The 23,902-nt window shown below is 25.9% G+C and overlaps 2 protein-coding genes across 2 annotated transcripts; both read left to right on the top strand.

The window, feature by feature from the left end:
• The first annotated feature begins 6,080 nt into the window (after window positions 1-6,080).
• LOC124924850 (protein ACCELERATED CELL DEATH 6-like) lies at window positions 6,081-8,368 on the top strand. The gene is made up of 3 exons (XM_047464839.1): window positions 6,081-6,903; window positions 6,989-7,524; window positions 7,594-8,368. The coding sequence occupies exons 1-3, from the start codon at window positions 6,081-6,083 to the stop codon at window positions 8,257-8,259; spliced, it is 2,025 nt and encodes a 674-aa protein (XP_047320795.1). The 3' UTR covers window positions 8,260-8,368.
• Window positions 8,369-13,122: 4,754 nt separating this feature from the next.
• On the top strand, window positions 13,123-15,489 carry LOC124926863 (protein ACCELERATED CELL DEATH 6-like). Its single transcript, XM_047467171.1, has 2 exons — window positions 13,123-14,597; window positions 14,659-15,489. The coding sequence occupies exons 1-2, from the start codon at window positions 13,188-13,190 to the stop codon at window positions 15,346-15,348; spliced, it is 2,100 nt and encodes a 699-aa protein (XP_047323127.1). The 5' UTR covers window positions 13,123-13,187; the 3' UTR covers window positions 15,349-15,489.
• Window positions 15,490-23,902: the final 8,413 nt, after the last annotated feature.

Genomic DNA, 23,902 nt, shown 5'->3' with positions numbered 1-23,902 from the left:
AAATTATTTATATTTGTATATATATTTTAAATTATTATTTTTATATATTAGATTATTTATATTTTGATATATAATTTAAATATAATTAATTTTTTTATAAATTTGATTTATTTATATTTTAATATATATATATATATATATATATATATTTACATTTCAATTATTATTTATATAATATAATAAATATTAAATAATTCTAATAAATAATTAATGAATACTAATAAATTTAAAATATTTTAACCATAATAATATAATAATTAAATATTTGCGTTTTTAAATTTATCAATTATTTATCAAATATAATAACAAAATTATCATATTTTTAGGGTTAAAATATTAATTAAAAATGTTATTATATTTAATAAATAATTGATAAATTTAAAAACGTTTTTATGAATATATAATTATTATATTATTACAGTTAAAATATTTTAAATTTATTAGTATTTATCCATTATTTATTAAAATGTTAAAGGGATATTTATTATATATATAAATAATAATTGAAATGTAATTATATATATATATATAAATATATATATTAAAATATAAATAATTAAATCTATAAAAAAATAATTAAATTTAAATTATATATCAAAATATAAATAATTAAATTTATAAAAATAATAATTTAAAATATATATCAAAATATAAATAATTTAATTTATATAAATAATAATTTAAATTATATATCAAAATATAAATAATTTAGTTTATATATAATGAATTTTAAATGTAAAAAGAATAAATAAATAAATAAAACTGAGTTTGAATGGTAAACTAGGTTATTTTGGGAATGAATGAACAAACTAGGTTAGTTTGAGAAAGTGAAAGCCAAACAAGGTTACTTTGGGAAACCATCCATACAACTACATTGGTTTCTTTTTCATTATTTTTCGCTTTATTTTGCTCCCCGCTTCCATATCTGACATTCATTCTTCATGTACCCCAATTTTTTAAAGTGATAGCACTTAAGACCACCACGAGATTCCGATCTTCCTTTGTTCAAGTCATTCATTTTTTTTATGTCGTGTGGAGATATGTTTTACTCCTTCCACGCGACTCTGAAGTTTCACTTACTAGGTTTCTAAAATTGGTTCACTTTTTTCTTTTCTTTTAGCCTATATATTGAAAAGACTATCTTTAACCATTTCTATGGTTAGAATACCATCTTTCATTAATTGCTTAACAAAATTACCAACGTTTTCCAACTGTCCGGTAACAAACTGAGATATAGTAGAGCTTGTAACTCATCATCACAAGTCATCTTCATCGATGTTATCTGATTCACCAAGCCAATGAACTTGCTAACATGCTCTGTCATACTTCCACTGTCTTTGTACTTCAAGTTCATAAGTCGTCGAAGTGTAACGTCATTTATAATTAATTGTAATTTCTGATGAACTCAACTGTAATGTCATTATAACTGAAATTTATATTCTTATATACTGAAATGTAATTTTTTTTTACACTAAACATTAACGTTTTTTTAAAACCCCACTAAATTGTGTTTTAAATAGAAATTTTAATTCTTATATACTGAATTGTAATGTATTTTAAAGCCGAAATGTAAATTCTTATAAACTTAAGTTAATGTTTGATACACTGAAGTATAACGTAATTTAAAATCAACTATAATTTTTGATAAACTCAACTGTAATGTCATTATAACTAAATTTAAATTGTTATACACTGAAATATAATTTCTTTTACATTAAACATTAACATTTTTTAAAACTCCACTAAATTGTAACTGAAATTTAAATTCTTATATAATGAACTATAATGTGTTTTAAAACTGAAATGTAAATTCTTATAAATTGAATTGCAATGGCTGATATATTGAAGTGTAATGTCTGATGCACTAAATTGTGATGTCTAATACACTAGAGTGTAACGTCTGATATACTAAATTGTAACATCATTTAAAATCAATTGTAACTTTTCATGAACTTAACTGTAATGTCATTAGAATTAAAATTTAAATTCTTATATACTAAAATGTAATTTCTTTTAAACTAAATATTAACGTTTTTTAAAAGTCCACTAAATTGCGTTATAAGCTAGAATCTAAATTCTTATATACTGAAATATAATTTCTTTTACACCAAAGTGTAATGTATGATATACCGAATTGTAATGTCTGATATACTGAAATGTAATGTCTATTATATTAAAGTGTAATGTCTGATACACTGAAGTGTAATGTCATTTAAACTGAGGTGTAATGTTTGAATTACTAAAGTGTAATGTCTGATACACTGAACTACAATGTGTGATACACCGAAGTGTAATATCCGATACACTGAAGTGTAACATCCATCATTTAAACTCAACTATAATTTACGATGAACTCAACTGTAATGTCATTATAACTGTAATTTAAATTTTATATACTTAAATGTATTTTTTTAAAACTAAACATTAATGTATTTTAAAACTCAATTAAACTGTGTTTTAAACTGAAATTTAAATTCTTATATATACTTAATTATAATGTGTTTTAAAATTGAAATGTAAACTCTTATAAACTGAAGTGTAATGTCTGATATACTGAAGTGTAATGTCTGATACACTAAAGTGTAATGTGTGATACACTAAAATGTAACGTCATTTAAACTAATTGTAATTTCTAATGAATCAACTTTAATGTTATTATAACTGAATTTTAAATTTTTATATACTTAAATGTAATTTCTATTAAACTAAACATTAATTTTTTTTAAAACTCAACTAAACTGTGTTTTAAATTGAAATTTAAATTTTTATATATATACTTAAGTGTAATGTGTTCTAAAAGTGAAATGTAAATTTTTATAAATTGAAGTGTATTGTTTGATATACTGAAGTGTAATGTTTGATACACGGAAATGTAACGTTATTTAAACTCAACTGTAATGTTTTATAACTGAAATTTAAATTTTTATATACTGAAATTAATTTCTTTTAAACTAAACATTAACGTTTTTTAAACTCAACTAAATTATGTTTTAAACTGAAATTTAAATTCTTATATATTGAACTGTAATGTGTTTTAAAACGTAAATGTAAGTTATTATAAACTAAAGTGTAATGTCTGATACATTGAAGTGTAATGTGTGATACATAAATGTAACGTCATTTAAACTAAATTATAATTTCTGATGAATTCAACTATAATGTCATTATAACTGAAATTAAAATTCTTATATACTTAAATGTAATTTATTCTTCCAAACCTAATAATGCAACAAATCAATTAACAATCATTTCAATATGAAAAGAGGCATATTCTTTACTAATGTACGGAATAATACAATTTCTGGAGGATAAATTTTCTACAAAAGAATTGATATCATTAAGAATATTATTGACTATGTATAATTGGAATTAATATTGAGTTACAATTGGAGAAATCATAGAATTACAATTTCAAAGTCAGAATGATAGAATTGAAACTTATTAAACATATACATTTCAATTTCCATTCCAATTCTAAATCCATGTTTTTAATCATAAAACAAACAATTTAACCAAACATAGTAGTTTCAAACTAACCTTATTTTCCAATATATATTAATCGTACTTTCAAGCACTTCAATTGAATGTTCTAAAATATTGATTTCCTCTTCTTTTTTGCTCAGCATAAACTTTACTTTCTTCATATTTTTGCAAAATAACACTTACCGTGATAATTAACAAAGCATGAAGAAAAATCATCGACGTGTTAAGGATGATTTGAAGTTGTATACCTAGTGCATTTTTTTTTAATAATATTTTTTTTTCACGCTGGCATGCCACGGGGAGTCGCTGCTCCAATCGCTATCTCTATCATTATTCGTATATTATAATGATAGTTCAAGCTTAATATGCTGAATAACCAACAAATACATTGACAATTTTGATTCCTTCAGTGTTAAGAAGTTGGGTGTTTTATGATATTTTTATTGATCATTTCTAAAAAAAAGGAATTTAATATTTCAGTTTCATGTATGAACATATCATTCTTGGATGTTAAAAGTTCACAGGATACTGTTGAAGAAGACTATTAATATTTACGAGTTCCAAACAACCTACAAGCAGACCACAAACAAACTAAAAATTGACTAATAAATGATCAAAAGAGACTACTCTTAATTAAGAATTTGGATTTTTTTAACATATCATTGCTAGCAAACCCAGAAGAATCAAATATAAATTAAAGATTAAGAAAACAAACAACAAAGATTTGGATTCAATTGAAAATATTTTAAAAAATATTTTGTACTTAAACAAAAATATATATATATATTAAAAGAAAATATATTTCATATGTTGTGGAGAACCAAGTGTAAATAAATTCAATTAAGTTATGACTAAATGTAAAAATAGTAATTAGTGTAATAAACGAATTAATTAATGAGATGAACTGCTAATTAATATTGATTTGGGTTAATTGTTAGTTAGTTTGGTTGATTGTAGTTAAATAGTTAGTAATAAAACTCTTATATATAAACCGTTTGAATTATAATGTATTTTTAATTCATCTTTTTCTTTGAGATTTTAACATGGCATTGAAGCTCTTAGTTTGAAAAATCTTGAAGAGTTTTCGTTGCCTCGGCTGCTGGTGATCGGAGCAGTCGATGGTGGAGGACTTTATTCTATATTATAATAGTATTGAAGAAAAATATTTTTAAGATAACCATATTCAGAAATGGGGTGAGTTTGGAAAAAAAATTAAAATATGCTTAAATAAATAAAAATAAAATTTTAGATAAAACGAGTAAATAAATAAAAAAATTTATAATTTTTTTTAATAATTAAATAAACAAAATAATGAATTCTATTAAAATATTTTAAAAAATTAAAAGACTCGGTCAAATTTATATCTTAAAATAAAAAATTAAAGCTAGAAAGAAGAATGTATTATGAAAAAGGCTCAAGTTAGGCTGAAGGGAAGAATATAGAAACAAAGAAACTTATTATTGTGAAATATGGTCTTAACCATGATGTCACCTATCTTAACAACATTCACGCAAACTACATCTGATATGTCTTTTTTTGTCCGAATCCTTCTCAAACTACCTTTTTGAGGATTAAATGACATATAAACTTAACTATATTTCAAACACCCTTCTGATTTCATAAAATCACATCCAGCTGTTTCTAGTTTAATTAATCATATTTTATTTGTGAATGATATTTTAATCACGTAATTCTACTACCAACTCATTTATTAAAATACTTTGATAAAAGCTTATTTATATCTTCATCCAAACTATTTCATGTAAAATGCATTCCACTTTAGTCAAATATGTTAATGACATTTAATTTAGTAGTATCATATATTTCTATGAAACCATACATGGACAAACCCAAGAAATAGGAATGGGATATGCTTAAAAAAATAATGAAAAAATTCCAAATAAAATTAGTGAATAAAGATAAATTTTACCATTTTTTAATAATTAGATAAACAAAAATTAAAATATATTAAAAATTTTTAAAAAATTACAGGTATAATCAAATTTGAACCTTAAAAGAAATATATATATATTTTTTTGGGATGGACTTCCGAACCTCTACATAATCCATTTATAGTCATACATAGTGGATACATCTAAACAATTAATAACAACTTACTTTTATATTTCCAGAACCAGGTGATAAAAGATAGTCAACCAAATCAATATAAGCCCCAAATAACAATTTGAAATTTTAATTTTTTATTAATAAAAAGTTATTTGATCCAAAAACGCATTTAAAATCCAAAGATTAAACAAATTAACTCTAATAGCAAGATTTAGAACTTATTTGATATTGAGTTTTTTGAAACTTTTACAACAAAATCTTTTCACTTCATTTATCCCGTGACTCTACTAAGTAGAATGTCATATTATTATTGTTTTTATTGATGAAAGAAAATGTGCAAGCCATTTTAAATTAAGTAACGGGCAAAAACACCCTGAAAGCTGTGAGCACTGCCAGTGTGATTAAAATACTCTGAATGAAAGTGCGTGAGTCAAAGTAATGATAAAGAAGTGTTTGGTAAGTGGTAACGAAATTGACATAACCAGTTAGCTGCCTTTGCTGCTCCTTCTCTTTAGGAATCCATCGCATCAATGGGTGTTTCAGATTTGGAGATCGGCATGTCATACGATAGACGACGCTGGCGAAGTCAACTTAATCAATTGCTCCAACAACAACAACAACAAAATGGTAAACATGTAGTAGTAGAAGTAGATATGCAGAGTTCATCCTCAGAGCAACATACCACTGAATTAGTAGGAATAATAAAGTCTATTGATCCTACTCCTCCTCCTCCTCCTATGGTGCTGATGGACCTCCGACTCCACAGGGCTACAATTGAAGGCAACCAACGTAAATTCATCGACACCTTGGTCACTGTCTCCACCGAAAAGGGTCTGCCGGTCACCTCCATTCTCGACCAGCTCACCCCATTAGGCAACACCTTCCTCCACCTCGCAACGGATTTTGGCCATTTTGACTTGGTTGCCCACCTGGCTTTCAGTTTTCCTCATTTACTAAATACAACAAACGGAAGAGGCGACACTCCTTTCATTCTAGCTGCTAGATCCCCACAATCCCTGTCTAATTTCATTACCCATATCCATGAATTCACTCCTTACTTTGTCGACATGTTTAAGATCACCAATAATGACGGGAATACTGCTCTTCACCAGGCCTTGATTACTAACCATAATGCAGATATTCTGGATTTGTTACTTCAATTGCTTCGAGGAGACAAAGAAGTCCCATTTTGTTATGCAAATCAACAGGGGAAAACGCCATTGTATATTGCCATTGAAACTGGTCAGATTACCATCGTTACCAAAATGTTGAGGCTGCTTCCTGAAAACCCGGATGAGATCAAAATTGCAGGAAAGTCGCCTATTGATGCAGCAATTAAAGCAATGAATACAGGTATTAATTCAGCTACTACTATCTTCTAATTATAATAAGTGATTAAGTTCTAGGGAAGAAAATAAACTTTCTTTTCTGATGATAGACATGTTAGTGATGGTGTGTGAAAAAATACCTTCATTAATTCATACAAGAGTTGCTGAAGATGGTGGGACTCCACTCCATTGTGCTGCCTCTGTTGGATACTATAAAGGCGTTGAGTTCTTTTTGAATCGATTCTCGGAATTCATTTTGGAACACGATAATAATGGTTTATTGCCTATTCACATTGCATCACAGAAGGGATATGTGAAAATAGTGAAGAAGATACTTGATGAATATCCTGACTCTAGGGAGTTGTTAACAGCAAAAAGAGAAAACATTCTTCACATTGCATCCAAATTCGGAAAGATTGGTGTTGTCGAGTACATTTTGAAAACTCCTTACTTTGGAGTTCTCATCAACCAGAAAGACAATAATGGGAACACGCCTCTTCATCTAGCAACTATGAATTGGTTTCCAAAAATAGTAAGTTGTTTGACATGGGAATCAAGCGTTGAGTTAAACATAGTCAATGATGATGGAATGACTGCTCTGGATATAGTCGAGGAATTTGGGGGGATATCGCCTTCATTTCGAAAGGTAGGTACTAATTAAGAGAACTTATTTTGTTACAAGTTAATTTAATTTTTGTTTTTGATGATATTGCAGAGACTAACATGGATAGCTTTGAAAGCTGCAGGAGGAAAACCAAGCAGAGCTCCTAATAAATTGAATAACATGGATTCGATATTAATCCAAAATGATGGGGCTCAAAGTAGGGTGGATTACAAAGATAGGGTGAACACTCTTCTTTTGGTGTCTACATTGGTGGCAACTGTTACTTTTGCAGCCGGTTTCACCATGCCAGGGGGTTACAATAATACCCTATCCGACCCATTTTTAGGACAAGCGACCATGCTGAATAAACGGGCCTTTCAAACCTTTGTGATATGTGACGCCATAGCAATGTACAGTGCTGTAATTGTGGCGGTTACATTAATATGGGCTCAATTGGGTGATGTTCATCTGGTGTTTTCTTCTATATCCTTGGCTATGCCTCTATTGGGAGTGTCTTTGTTGGCGATGTCCACTGCATTTTTGGCTGGTGTATGGTTAGTAATTACCAAGCTCGGGTGGTTGTCACACCTCATTTTGATCATAGGAATTGTCTTCCTTTCTATTCTTTTAGCGCTTTACATACCTCTCATCGTGCCCACAACTTCCAAAAATTATGTCATTCGTTACATCTCATACTACTTCTTCTTCCAGCTTATGCTCATAGCTTCTGGTAGTAATGCTGCTGATGATGAAGAAGTGGAAGATGGAGCTGCATGAATTATATATGACCCATTATTATTCTAATTAATTATGGTTCAGTGCTTGCTTATATTTGTTTCAATGTGTTAATTGTGTTATGAATTGGATAACTTTTCTGCATCTTAGATGGATTTATCAATCATATTTAGTGTTGAACCTGAGATTGTTGAAATTTTATATTATTCTTCAAGATTGAAGATAAATGTGTATTACCTCTAGAATAAAATTAAAGTAATGAATTTGTCATAGATTAGAAAAGTGTAGCAAAATTTTTTGATAAATGAATTTTCCTTTGCTGTGAATTCAAACAATGCTTTGCAATTAATTATAAGTAGTTAATTGATTATTTATTTATAAATATTTTAAATAAAATTAATATTATTAATCTAAATAATTTAAAATTGCTTTTAGGTTATAAAAATTAAGTTTAATCTTAAACTTAATGTTAACATATATTTTATCCCCTCGGCACCTACATAATCTCTTAATTGACCATCATCTTGTGACTCACAATTTTTCATGTCTTTTTATTCCATCGGTAAACCACTCATCAATCTTAGTCGACCTCAATTGATGACATACTTCTTATCTCTCGTCAAACTCAATCACTAACCCCCCAATTGATCATCATCTTGTGACTTCACTTTTTCATATGCTTCTTTATCCCCTTAGAAACCACCTACTGACTCTAATTTTGTGACTCACACTTTTTCATATGCATATTTATCCCTCGACTCATCAATCTTACTCGACCTCTCTTTTACTCTTACTTCAACAAATCAACAACAAATCCCAATTGATCATAGACCTCTTATCCAACGTCAAACCAACCACTAATCAGCACTCGATCTCCATCTTGTGACCTTACTTTCAAATGTTCGTCAAACTAACCACTAATTTCGACCTCACATTAGACAAACCACCCACCACTTGATCTCCATCTCGTGACCTCACACTTTCAAATACTTGTCAAATCAACCACTAATTTCAAACTCACAATTTTAGATGTCTCGTATCATTTGTTTAAAAGTTGGGCCACCATACATTATAGTCAAAAACGCATTCTTAAAAATTTTAATTTGCATGTTTTAGGATTCAAACTTAGTATTAAGTATGAAATGTGAATACTTTAACCATTAGACCACTTGAAATTATTGAAATAATTTTATTATTTTGTGTATGTATATATATTTTGTATTTAATATTTAGAGGAGTGATAGAGAGAGGGAATTTGGTGAGAGAATGACTTGGCATCACCTTCATTGGTTGGAAAATATAAAAGTGGGAGGAAAGAGAGAAAAGAGAGAAATTATTTGATTTTTTTCGGCGAATAAGATTATGTCAATTCATTCACTCACCAAATTCTCTTACCAAATTTCCTCGCCTAATCATTTCTCTAATATTTATTACTAAGCATCATATTATATATATATATATATATATATTAAAAAAAATTAATTAAAAAAGAGAGAAAATAAAATATTTGACATTGATGATTCTGAGTTTGAATTTTAAAAATCATTTTATATATATATATATATATATATATATATATATATATATATATATTTGATGTGACAAATGAGGTTATTTTATCCAAAGTGAACGACACATTTAGTGATGTTTGGTTTTATTCTTGTAAAATTAATATGTGCAATTCATTTATGTGTAACATTGTAGTTAGACAGTTTTTTGTAATTTAAAAAAAAAAAATTATATATATATATATTGCATATAGAATAAGATTGAGAGTGACCATTCTTCTTAGGTAAGCGTAAAATAGGATGGTTGAAGAAACTCAAAGTCAACAAAATTTGAAGAAATTAGAAGGATGGACCGAGTAAATTGTTAATCGGGCATTAAAAATCAGTAGATGAGATTGAGTAGCAAGTGATAGAAAAGAATGGAGGAGCTGTCCGTTTGTTGGACTCTCACCAAAGATATGGCAATGCAAATAGAGCTACCAAGTCCGCAGAGTTTGAGCATCATGGTTCGGATAATGCTAGCAAAGAATGGAGGGCTAGAGGCATGCATGTCTGTTTCTCGTCATTATAATATCATCATGTAGGCCGTTGGGAAGATAAAGCTCATTTTGGATTAGGAGACCTCATGTGGCCGTCTCCAACCTAAGGTGTGAGGAGAAGTAAAGGGTGTCATTTACGAGTATTACAGGAAAACCAAGGCAAGTGGTATGAGAAGCGTGGAGGGAGTCAATTATATGTGGTCCTGTGGAACAAAACTTATTGAGTTGTTCGGTAGTTTATGGCTTGAAAATAGGAGGTGCAAAATTTATGTCCAATAGTTAAGCTTTCAAATTTATAAGGATAAAAAGATCACGTTCTTTTGTTAGTTGGTAATTTTTTTGTATTTGGTATTATAGTAAGAAATTAGTTTTATTTATAATGGATTATTACTGCTATAAAAAATAAAAAATAATAATGTGAGAAATTTATAAACTTAACTTAAATTAATTTTGTTTACATAGTTGTTGATTTTGACATCTTAATTATTGTAAGTCAATGTAAATAACTAATAATATTGTTTTTAGTTATTTTTTGACATAAAATTTAAACATTGTACTAATAATTGAATTTTTGTTGTTTATACGATCATTTCTCTTCAACTTTTATAATTGTTTATGTATTTATTTAAATAAAAAACTTATTTTTTAAGGAATATTTTATCAATTTCTTTTTATAAAATATTGTTTCAATTTAAATAGTTAATTATTTTTATTATTTAATTATTAAGAATCACATGCATTTATACTATATAAATTTTAGTGTGTTTTTGTTAAAGTAAATATGTTCAATTTTACATACAAATTTTAATTTATTTTATTTATGTTTGGAGGATGTTTAAAATTTATGTTATAGTCTTGCTTTAGTGTTTGAAAAAAAAAGGTGTGGAGTCTCAAATAAGAAAATCATTGTAAATATGATTTTCTATAAAATTTTACTTAAAAAATTATAAATATATCTATAAATAACTTGTATTGTGTGAGATTTAATTTGAATGAAAACACAATCTTTTAAATTTTGTAAAAGTAATAAAATATTTTAGATCTAGAGTTATAATTAAAAGGAAAAACTAAAATTATAAATAGAAAGGATGTGATTAAGTTTAGAGATTATAATGTTTTATTAAGAAAATATGTCTAATAAACTACAAATAACTTTTACGGGAATAACATACTAAGTTAAGATACACATACACATTCCCTCACAAAAAAAAAAAACAAAGATTGTGCTGATATACAATTTTGATGGAACATTGTTAAGCAAAATAATAATTATAAAATATTAAATTCTTAGTAAATGAAATAAAATTTCAAATTAATTATAATAAACTTTATGAAATTAAATTTTAATTTGGTTAGATAGAAATTGTCGAACTTTCACCGATAGTAGTCGTCCGATATGTATCATTCATAATGTTATTATTATGATGCTTTCTGAGATTCATTCCGGAAAACTGGTAGAGTCCGAATAGTTAATTATTCTTCTCAAGTACGTGCGAGCTCGATAACCTATTTAGTAACGTTTTTTATTTATTTTTGTTTTTTTTATTTCTTCGTACCATGTTTCTATGGTTGTGCTCAAACGACTTTTATCATTTTTAATATACATATACTTTTTTTAAAAAAAAAATTTTAATTAACTCATTTTAAAAAAGTTTAAAAAATACTAAAATTAAAAATATTGTATTTTTATAACAAATAAATTTAATAAAAAAAAACATTTAGAGTTTGTTTGAGAAAAAATAATAATTGGGGATGATTTTGAACAGATGATAATTATTTTTGGTAAAAAGACTTAAATGGTATTGATATATATAAATAAAATAAAATAAAAATTTTAAATAAAGGGTATTTTAGTATTTTGGTTAATGATTGGATTAATGTGATGGATAAAAAAGGAGTGAAGTGATGTTTGATTTTGTATGAATTTTTTTAAAAACTCATACCGAACAAGGTCTTAGGTGTGTTTGGATAAGTGAAATTGGAATTGGCATTCACATTTGGCATTGGAATTCTAATATAATTCCATGAGAGTTGACATTGAATTACAATTGAATTCTTATATTTGGAAAAACTATATAATTGTAATTAAATCTCAATTCTCATTTTTAAAAAATAATTTTAATATATATTATATATTTTATTAAAATATTGATTTCACATCACCAATTAAGATAGGCATTTAAATGTTTTTTAAGTTTCGATTTTTATTGAAAAATAAATATTTTAAAGATTTAAAAAAAATATATTGATATTTTAATTTTCTAAATTCAAAAACAAAATATGGGTTTAACATGTTAATCTATTAAATTAATATATATATATATTAGTTCAAAATATTAACTTATTAAAAAATATTTATTCGATATTTTAAAATTCTAAATTCAAAAAAATAATTATTGATTGAAAATTTAAAGCATATTTTAAATAATAAAATATTAAATTATTTCATTTAAAAAAACATAAAAATAAAATTTAGAATTACAATTTCAACTTACAAAGAATTGAAGTGAGAATTATAAAATTACGCTATATTAAATTTTATTAAAATTTTATTTTTAATTTCAATTCTTAATAAGAAAGTTTTAATTAATTGAAATTGAAATTAAAATTAAAATTAAAATTAAAATTAAAATTGAATTCTCTTAATTCTAATGTCAACTTACATAGTGAGGATAGATGATTCAATTGAGTTGAAATATAATTTTTATTTTAGTTTATTAAGCAAGTCAATTAAACACGGCCGTATTAAAAAAGAAAAAGTAGTCTCTCTTTCCATGATCACTGCGCGGTATCTAGAGTATTTTGAGCTTCAGTTGACATAAAACAAATCAATTATTTATTTGGATAATTAGCAATGAGATTGGATTCTCTCTCTCCCTCCTTCCTTATTTCTCTATTGAAATCCATCCCATAATAATCTCACATGGGACGTATAGATTTGGAACTCGAGAATAGATACAGAAGTAGACGCTCGGAGAGGAATCTTCAATTGCTCCAACAAGGGCAGCAGCAACAACAAGAACAGAATGGTATTAATGGCGATAGTATACAGGCCTCAGATTCAGACCTCGAAGAAGATCATAATAATAATAATAATAATACCCCGGAAGGAGGAATATTAAACGCTCCCGATCCTATAGTTATTATGGTAATGGATCTCCAACTCTACAGGGCTACAATCGAAGGCGACCAAGACAAATTCATCAGCACATTGATCAGAGTGTCGAACGAAAAGGGTCTGTCGTCGTCGGTCACCGCAATTCTGAACCAGGTCACCCGGCCACTAGGGAACACCTTCCTCCACCTGGCCGCCGAATATGGCCATCATAACTTGGCCGGACACTTGGCTTGCAAGTTTCCTCATTTATTGGTTACAAGAAACGAAAGGGGAGACACTCCTTTCATTGTAGCTGCTAGAGCAGGACAAAAATTAACGGCCGATATCATATCCCGTTTCGCGGAAGACTCTCCTAATTGTAATTCGGGACTAACCGAGGGCCGACGAAAGCCTGATCTCATGTTGAGGATGACGAATAGAGATGGGAATACTGCTCTTCATGAAGCCTTGATTGCTAAACATCATGATATGGTCAATTGCTTGATTTCAACAGACGATGAAGTCCCATTTTGTTATCCAAATACACATGGCAAAACTCCTTTGTATATTGCCATTGAAACAGCTACTCAGATTACCCTCGTAAGGAGAATGTTGCAGCTCCTTGCTTCTAGAAACCCAGATGAGATCAAAATTGCAGGAAAATCGCCTATTAATGCTGCAATTAAAGCAATGAATACAGACATGTTAGTGATGCTGTGTGAAAAAATACCTTCATTGATTCATACAAGAGATGCTGAAGATGGTGGCACTCCACTCCATTGTGCGGCCTCTGTTGGCTACTATAAAGGTGTTGAGTTCTTTTTGAATCGATGCACCGAATTCATTTTGGAACACGATAACAACGGTTTACTGCCTATCCATATCGCATCACAGAAGGGTCATGTAGAAATAGTGAAGAAGTTACTAGTTGAATATCCTAACACTAGGGAGATGCTAACAATGAAAGGAGAAAACATCCTTCACATTGCATCCAAGTTCGGAAAGATTGATGTTGTCAAGTATGTTTTAGAGAATCCTGAGCTGGGAATTCTCTTAAACCAGAAAGACTGTAAAGGGAACACGCCTCTTCATCTAGCAACTAGGAATTGGTTTCCTAGTATAGTAAGTTGTTTGACATGGAATAAAGGTGTTGAATTAAACCTCGTCAATGATTATGGAATGACTGCTTTGGATATAGTCGAGGAATTTGGGGGAATATCGCCTTCATATCGAAAGGTACCTTCTTAATTATTAAGAAAACTTATTTAACTAGTTACTAATTTGGTTTTGTTTGCAGAGACTAACATGGGTGGCTTTGAAATCTGCCGGAGGAAAGCCAAACAAATATCCAAAAGCTCTTTATAATACCAGTATTGTAGATTCAGGAATCCAAAATGATTATCAAGTGGCACAAAGTAAGGAGGTGGATTACAATGATAGGGTAAACACTCTTCTTTTGGTGTCAACATTGGTGGCAACTGTTACCTTTGCAGCTGGTTTCACAATGCCCGGGGGTTACAATAATACCCTATCCGACCCATTTTTAGGACAAGCGACCATGCTGAATAAACAGGCCTTTCAAGCCTTTGTGATATGTGACACCATAGCAATGTACAGCGCCATCATTGTGGCTGTTACATTAATATGGGCTCAATTGGGTGATGTTCATTTGGTACTTTCTTCTCTAAACTTGGCTATGCCGCTACTGGGAGTGTCTTTAACCACTATGTCCGCTGCATTTTTGGCCGGAGTATCCTTAGTAGTTACCAACCTCGGGTGGTTGTCGCACCTCATTTTGATAATGGGAATCGTCTTCCTTTCTATTATTTTACTGCTTTTCATCCCTCTGTTCTTGCCCAATTCTTCCAAAAATTATGTCATGCGTTACATCTCCTACTACTTCTTCTTCCAGCTGTTGCTCATAGCTTCTGGTTGTAATGATCGTGATAATGCTGATGAAGAAAAAGAAGAAGATAGAGCTGCATGATTGACTTAATTATATATGACCCATTATTATTTTATGTACACTAATTATATATGTTTTTCAATGTAATAATATTTGTGTAATGAACTCATGTTTATGCATCTATCTATCTTAGATGAATCGATTTCTCATTCATAAATAAATTCCATGTAACTATTTGTTTTACTTTAGTTTGACACAACACAATTTAGTCATAAAATTTAAAAAAGGTTGGATCTCTGATCAAATCAGATCAGATCAAAAAGATCTAAGTTTGTGTAGTTTCTTCTATATTTCCTTTTCATCTTCAAGATTGCTTGTTGTTTTTCAACCCTTCAACAACAACTTGATAAAACAAAGCCTATGTCGTCTAGGACAACATAAGTCGCAAAAGCTTCCAATGTTTAAAATAGCCGCGTAACAATTGACTTTAATCCAACCTATAGCTGGTCTTTCCATATGATCAAGCTTTGATCTTGTTTAACCTACCATTAGAATCATTTACTTTAATTTTTGAACATCGTCCCGTTTTTCACTACTAAATATCTCAACAAACATTAAGAATTAAGATCACCGTCGCGAACAACACATTCCAAGAAGAAGAAAAAACAATATTATCCCATTTCCAAACATGATTGATAGAATCAATAAACTTAAAATTATGATAAATTGATTGACTATCCATATGAATGTGGACCTTAAAAAGGGATCCAATTGTTGGTTCACTCTTCAATGGATTTTACCAATGCACTGGCCAATAGACTACTAGCTAAACCAAAAAGTCCAACAAAACCCATGACCCGTGCATTAACTTCCAAACATTTTAAAAAGAGAGTTGAAGTTTCATGAATGTTGGCCAAATCTTGGTCCACCCCGGGCCCTAGCCAAAAGGTTCTTCCACTTGCCTCAATTCCCATATAGTTCCATTCACTAGACAACTACTACAAAGTTATTGAGATATATAAAAAAAAAAAAAATTATAACTTAAACCCAATAGAGCCATATATTTTTTCATTTTCAAATGGTTTAAATAATTTTTATTTATTTTTAAAGAAAACATACACAAACATCAATAAGTGGGTCCTCCAATCAATTATGAGCAAGATAATGCATAGATGGAAAGATGAGCAACCATGTGAAAAGTTCATCCTACTCTCCTTGATCCTCATGACTTTAGAATACAACTTTTAAAGAAAAAAAAAAAGAGAAAAGGGCAAAAGAAATTGATTCCCAAATTGGCCTAGATCTTTTATTTGTTAAAATAAAATAAAGTGGGAAAGGGATTAAATAATATTTTATTGATGGTAGCTGTACGTCCACTTTGCTTATCTAAATTAGTATTTAATACTTATTTTTCCATGAAAGTCAGTCCAGTCTGGTATGGTGGATTCCTGTCTCCCCTTGCATAATATATTAAATACAACATATCAAATTATATCATTTAACTAACTCGATTCTAAATACCATCTTGATTATTATTATTATTATTATTTGTTATATTCAATTAGTAAGTTTTGTTTGATTACCAATCTTTTTATTGACCCAATTTTATGATTATATATTTAATTAAGGGACATTGATAATTTGAAGGTGTGAATGGTTTGACCTGCATTATTAATATATGCATTATTTATAAAAATAAAATAAAATTAAGGGTTACACAATAAGTTATCTTACTATGATTGTCTAATAGGGCTAGTTAAACGATTTTTAATAGTTAACCCGAAATGGTTATTCATTTTAGTTTATTATTCTTATTTGTAATCAGATTGTTTATTAAATTTTAAATCACAATTACTATTTAAGGGTCAAACTTAAATCGTTTTTTTATCAAATTAGACTCAAACATTAAATTGTGTTATATGAGGTTTCAACTATCACAATTTTAATTATTTAAGATTTTATCGCGCTAATAAAATCATGCCTTCTTACTTTAACGTAATAATTTTCTTTTCTTAATTAATAAACCACATTTGTAAAAACAAAATAGTAATTGTTTTTTTTTAATTATTCTCATACATTACAAATTTTTTAAGTTATTCAACTCATATTCTACAATTTTAAACGTATATATCTCGAAAAAATACTTTATTTAAAACACATATACGTTCAAATTGGTAGACACACGTCGTTACGAAGTTATTTGTAAAATAAATACAAAATCTAACTCTAATCAAATTTTCTTAAATCTTTTTTTTTACCAAAATTAATTTCAACCACTTACAATGTGTAAATTTTGAAAATAATATTTAATTTAAAAAAGTACGTTCAAAATGTCTATAAATATCATCTCATTTAAGAGTATGATAACCTAATTAGAAAAACGAAAATTTTACGTCAAAATTTTGGCTGAATATTTTGTCTATTTAGATTAAATAACTAAATGGTAATATTTTGATCTTTTATGACACAAGTCATGAGCTAGTTTAAGTCAAAGTTTGAGCTAGTTTAATAAAAAAGTATCTAAATTCAACCTAATAAGTAATTCGGTCAATTCTAAAATATGTTTGAATGTAACTTATTGTTAGAATCTATATATATCTAATAACGCTTAATTTAAAATGTTGGAGGTGTTTTACACGCTCTTTCCTAAATCATCCACAAATCAGTAATTTCTCTTTCCTAATTTATTTATTTTAATTAGTTTCTCTCTCCTAATATATATATATATATATACATATTTATATACATAAATTTCTTTCATAATATATATATTTCAGTATTTTTTTCTCTTTTTACTATATAGATATTTATATTTTTTTTCACACTAATAATATAAAATATTATTTTATTAATAATTTTTATATTAAAATATATAATATTACATAACATATTTATTTTTATATTTAATAATAACAATGTATAAAAAATGCTCATCATATATTAATAAATAATTCTCCTACTCTATTTTTCTTAATTAAATTATATTAATATTAATTCAAAATTTTCATTAAATATCAATTATAAAACCTCCAACAAAAACGTATAATAAAATATTAATTATAAAACCTCCCACAATCAATTCTCATTAATTTAGTATTAAATATTAATTATAAAATCTTGCAATTAAATCAGACTTTTCATTTTCTTCTCCACCCAAACTTTTCATTTTCTTCTCTACCCAAATATTTTTCTACTTATAAATAATCTTACATCAACTGCAACAACCACGTCAACAAACACTAATATTTTCTTCCTCATCTCTTACTCTTCTTTTCTTAAAAATTGTGTTTGTCTGGTTAAAACAGATGGGGAAATATTACAACCGAGAATATTCAACTCGGAGTCCCTATGGATTGTTGAGCACGATTGGATCCTCCAATTCTGGCCAATTACATTGGAAAATGCGTAAAGTTTTAGATAGCAACGATAAAGGTTGCATCTTTGAAAGGGGAGAAGGTTTGGTGATGGCGATGGCGTCAACTGCAATTCTAGAGGCGATTGTAAGATTGGCTAAAGTAGCTGTGAAGGGGGTAGAGAACTGGTTATCTGATGCATGGTTATCTGATTCAGATTTAGCCTTTGTCGGTCTAAAATTGCATGGCATTGGTGGATTGATGCGTTTTGAATTGTATGGGATGAATTTTGGATGGAGCCGGCCGATAAAGATGGTTTTCATTGACACGACTCGAGTTTTCTCTTTCTGTGATTTTAGAAATAACCAAGGCGGGATTGTTTTTAATAAACATAAGATTGAAGTCAATCTTTTGTGAAGAGCTTAAGATATTAAGATATTGATAATATTTAATAGTTTAATTCTCCAACTTAGTAGTGTAATTGATGAATTTTGTATTATCCTAAATAAATTTTGTATATATATTAATCTTAATTAGATTGTACTTTTTAAATTTTTTTAATTCAAATAAATTGTTTTTTTATTATCTATTTTGAATGTACTCTCCATCAATTATAATCCACGTTGTACCATATAAAATTACAAATTTCTTTCCTAAATATTAATCATATATATAATAATAATATATATATCTTTTCTCAAATAATATAAATAATAATTTTTTTTTGTTATTTCTCTCTTTCACATTCTATATTAATTATTTTCTCTCACATATTATATATATTTTTTTCTCTCTTAATTTTTCTTTTACAAATATTTATAATAATAATAATTCCCAAATTTTCTCTATTAATAATTATTAATTTATCTCTCCTTCTATAATTACTACTTTTTTTTTCTAATTAATATTATAATATACAAAATAATATTATATAAAATATTTATAATTTATTAGAATGAGAAATTTTGTTATTTATTCGGTCAATTAGGATGTGCCACGTCATTCCATTTAAAATTCTCTCTCCCAATTTCACTCTCTCAATCATTTGTTTAATAATATATATATTCCCTCACCTAATATAATTAATAATTTTAATTCTTTCTCTCTTTCCTACTCTATATTAATTATTTTCTCTCACCTAATATATATATATATATATATATATATATATATATATATATATATATATATATATATATATATATATATATATTAATTTCTCTTTTACAAATATTTATAATAATAATAATAGTTCTCAAATTTTCTCTAATAATAATTACTAATTTATCTCTCATTTTATAATTACTATTTTTTTTCTAATTAATATTATAATTTTTTTATAATATACAAATATAATACTATATAATATATTTATAATATAAAATAATATATTTATTATATAAATATATAATAACATTTAATATGATTTATTAAACTGATAATAAAATTATAAATTTTATTTTCCTAAATAATAATCATATATATAATAATAATAATAATAATATATATCTTCTCTCACCTAATATATATATTTTTCTCTCCTAACTTTTTTTTACAAATATTTATAATGGTAATAATAATAATCCCTAAAATTTCTCTTATAATAATTATTAATTTATCTCTCCTTCTATAATTACTAATTTTTTTCCTAAATAATATTTTTATTATTTTATCTCTCATACATATATTATCTTTTTTTTTTATTAATTTTAAATAAACTTATTAATAATAAATATTTATTTTTTGTATATATAAATATTTATAATATACAAAATAGTACCATATAATATATATATATATATATATATATAAATTCATATAATATATATATATATATAATAACGTCAATCAAAATTCACAAAGTATAATTTACAATTACTTTCTCTCCTACTCTATTTTTCTTAATGAAATTATATTAATATTAATTCAAATTTCTCATTAAATAAATTTACATTAAATATTAATTATAAAACTTTCAACAAAACGTATAATAAAATATTAATATAAAACCTCCAATAACATAAATTCTTATTAATTTAGCATTAAATATTAATTATAAAACCTTAATAAAATATTAATATAAAACCTCCAACAACATAAATTCTTACTAATTTAGTATTAAATATTAATTATAAAACCTTGCAATTAAATCAGACTTTCATTTTGTTCTCCATCATATAATATAATATAATATAATATAATATAATAATATATATATATATATATAAATTAACAATAAAAATTCATATCAAAGTATAATTTATAGTTATTCTCTCCTATTTATTTTTCTTAATTAAATTATATTAATATTAATTCAAATTTCTAATTAAATAAATTTACATTAAATATTAATTATGGTTAGAAAAAAGATAAAAGGACGAGGAGAATGATAAATTTTGTTATTTTTTCAGTAAATAATCGAATATGCGCAACATCATTCATTTAAAATTATCTTTCACAATTTCCCTCCATTAATCATTTCTTTAATAATATATATATTCCCTCACCTAATATAATTAATAATTTTAATTCTTTCTTTCTTTCATATTATATATTAATTATTTTCTCTCACCTAATATATATATATATATATTCTCTTAATTTCGTTTTTACAAATATTTATAATAATAATAATAATTTCCAAATTTTCTCTAATAATAATTATTAATTTATCTCTTATTTTATAATTACTATTTTTTCTAATTAATATTATAAAAAATATTTATAATATACAAAATAATGCTATATAATATATTTATTATATAAATATATAATAACATTTAATATGATTTATTAAACTGATAATAAAATTATAAATTTTATTTTTCCTAAACAATAATCATATATATATATATATATATATATATATATATATATATATATATATATATATATATATATATATATATATATATATATATATATATATATATATATATATATATATATATATATATATATATATATATATATATATATATATATAATAATAATAATAATATATATATCTTTTCTCACCTAATATAATTAATTATTTTTGTTCTTTCATACTCTATATTAATTATTTTCTCTCACCTAATATATATATTTTTCTCTCTTAACCTTTTTTTACAAATATTTATAATAGTAATAATAATAATCTTTACAATTTTTCTTATAATAATTACTAATTTATCTCTCCTTCTATATTTACTATTTTTTTTCCTAATTAATATTTTTATTATTTTATCTCTCATATATATATATATTATCTTTAGCATATAATCTCGTCCAACAAAAACATAATAAAATATTAATATAAAACCTTCAATTTTTGTTCTTTCTTTCATACTCTATATTAATTATTTTCTCTCACCTAATATATATATATATTTTTCTCTCTTAACTTTTTTTTACAAATATTTATAATAGTAATAATAATAATTCTTAAAATTTCTCTTATAATAATTATTAATGTATCTCTCCTTTTATATTTACTATTTTTTTTCCTAATTAATATTTTTATTATTTTATCTTTCATATATATATATATATTATCTTTTAGCATATAATCTCCTCCAACAAAAACGTATAATAAAATATTAATATAAAACCTTCAACAACATAAATTCTTATTAATTTAGCATTAAATATTAATTATAAAATCTTACAATTAAATCAAATTTTTATTCTGTTCTCCACCATATAATATAATATAATATAATATAATATAATATAATATAATATAATATAATATAATACAAATATATATATATATTATATCTAATAACGTTTAATATTATTTATTAAACTAACAATAAAAATTAACATTAAAGTATAATTTATAGTTACTTTCTCTCTTATCTATTTTTCTTAATTAAATTATATTAATATTAATTCAAATTTCTAATTAAATAAATTTACATTAAATATTAATTATAAAACTTTTAACAAAAATGTATAATAAAATATTAATTATAAAAAAAAGGTAAACGATGTTTGTTGCAATTGGACTTTGTTGATTTAAGATTATTTATAAGTTGAAAAAATATTTGAGTGGAGAAAAAAATGAATGTCTGGTTTAATTGAGAGGTTTTATAATTAATATTTAAAGCTAAATTAATAAGAATTCATATTGTTGTAGGCTAATAACTAATTTCTTTTTATTTAATTCATAAATAAAAAATATTACAAATTCATGTTTACATGTGTATAAAAATATTTGATTCATACAAATTTGTTTCATAATTTTTTTCCATATATATATATATATATATATAATATTATATATATATATTTATAAATATTTTATACAATTTACCTATACTAAGAAACAATTACTAATAATTTTTTTTTATGTTTTCCTCTAATTATATATATATATATTTTCATATAAATATATTCTCTTTTACTAAATTAAATATTTTATAAAAAAACTTCGAGGATAAACAGTAAATGATCCATCGAAGATTATGAGAATTATTCTGATAAAAAAATTTCTAAATAAAAAATTTGATCCGACTAAATAAGATGTCACATCAAACAAAATATGACATCAACTCAAATCTAAGTAATTTAAAAAAATATGATACTCAAGTGCTAAAAAAGTCATTGAAGGGCCAAGAAAAAATGTTTTTTCAACCTCTCTGCAACTTTATTTTAGAGAGAAAAAAAAGAAATAACTTAGATGAATTATTTTATAATCGGTAATTATGTAAGAACATTTTAATTTCCCGTACAACCTAGGGTATAATACTAGTTATTATAATAACTTATTAGGCAAAATCAAACTATAAAAGAAAAATATATTTTCATTGAAAATTAAAGTATAGATAATCTTTTGTGACAGATGGAGCAACCAAAATCCATCCGTCGACAATACATGTAACGGCGATGTTAATCCACGCGCTCGTCTGGCCGGGCGTGACGATCGGAATTGGCGCTGACTGTGTAATCTCTCTCTCTTGATAATTTCAGCCGAGAATGCTGTGAAACTGCTATCATCTCTCTCTTTCTATCATCCTCTCATTTCTCTCTCGGCCTCAGCCTGCCTGCGTGTGAAACCCTAAACGTCTCTATCTGTCGACAATTATTGACTTATCTCGCTGCTGACCACCCTCCCTCTCTCTTTCAATGATCTGTCTATCCACTTTACTTTCTTACCTACGCAATTAATGCGCCATCTCTCTTCTTATATCACTCCCAAACTCCATCTCTCCTCTTCTATTTCATTCGTGTAGAGGGATCATGATGATGACGAGGTTTCAGAAAAAAAGGGTAATAATAATCCCTTTTCGACTATT

This window comes from Impatiens glandulifera, chromosome 2, assembly GCF_907164915.1.
Source record: "Impatiens glandulifera chromosome 2, dImpGla2.1, whole genome shotgun sequence".
Taxonomy (NCBI): domain Eukaryota; kingdom Viridiplantae; phylum Streptophyta; class Magnoliopsida; order Ericales; family Balsaminaceae; genus Impatiens; species Impatiens glandulifera.
This window is presented reverse-complemented; position numbering and strand designations above follow the sequence as displayed.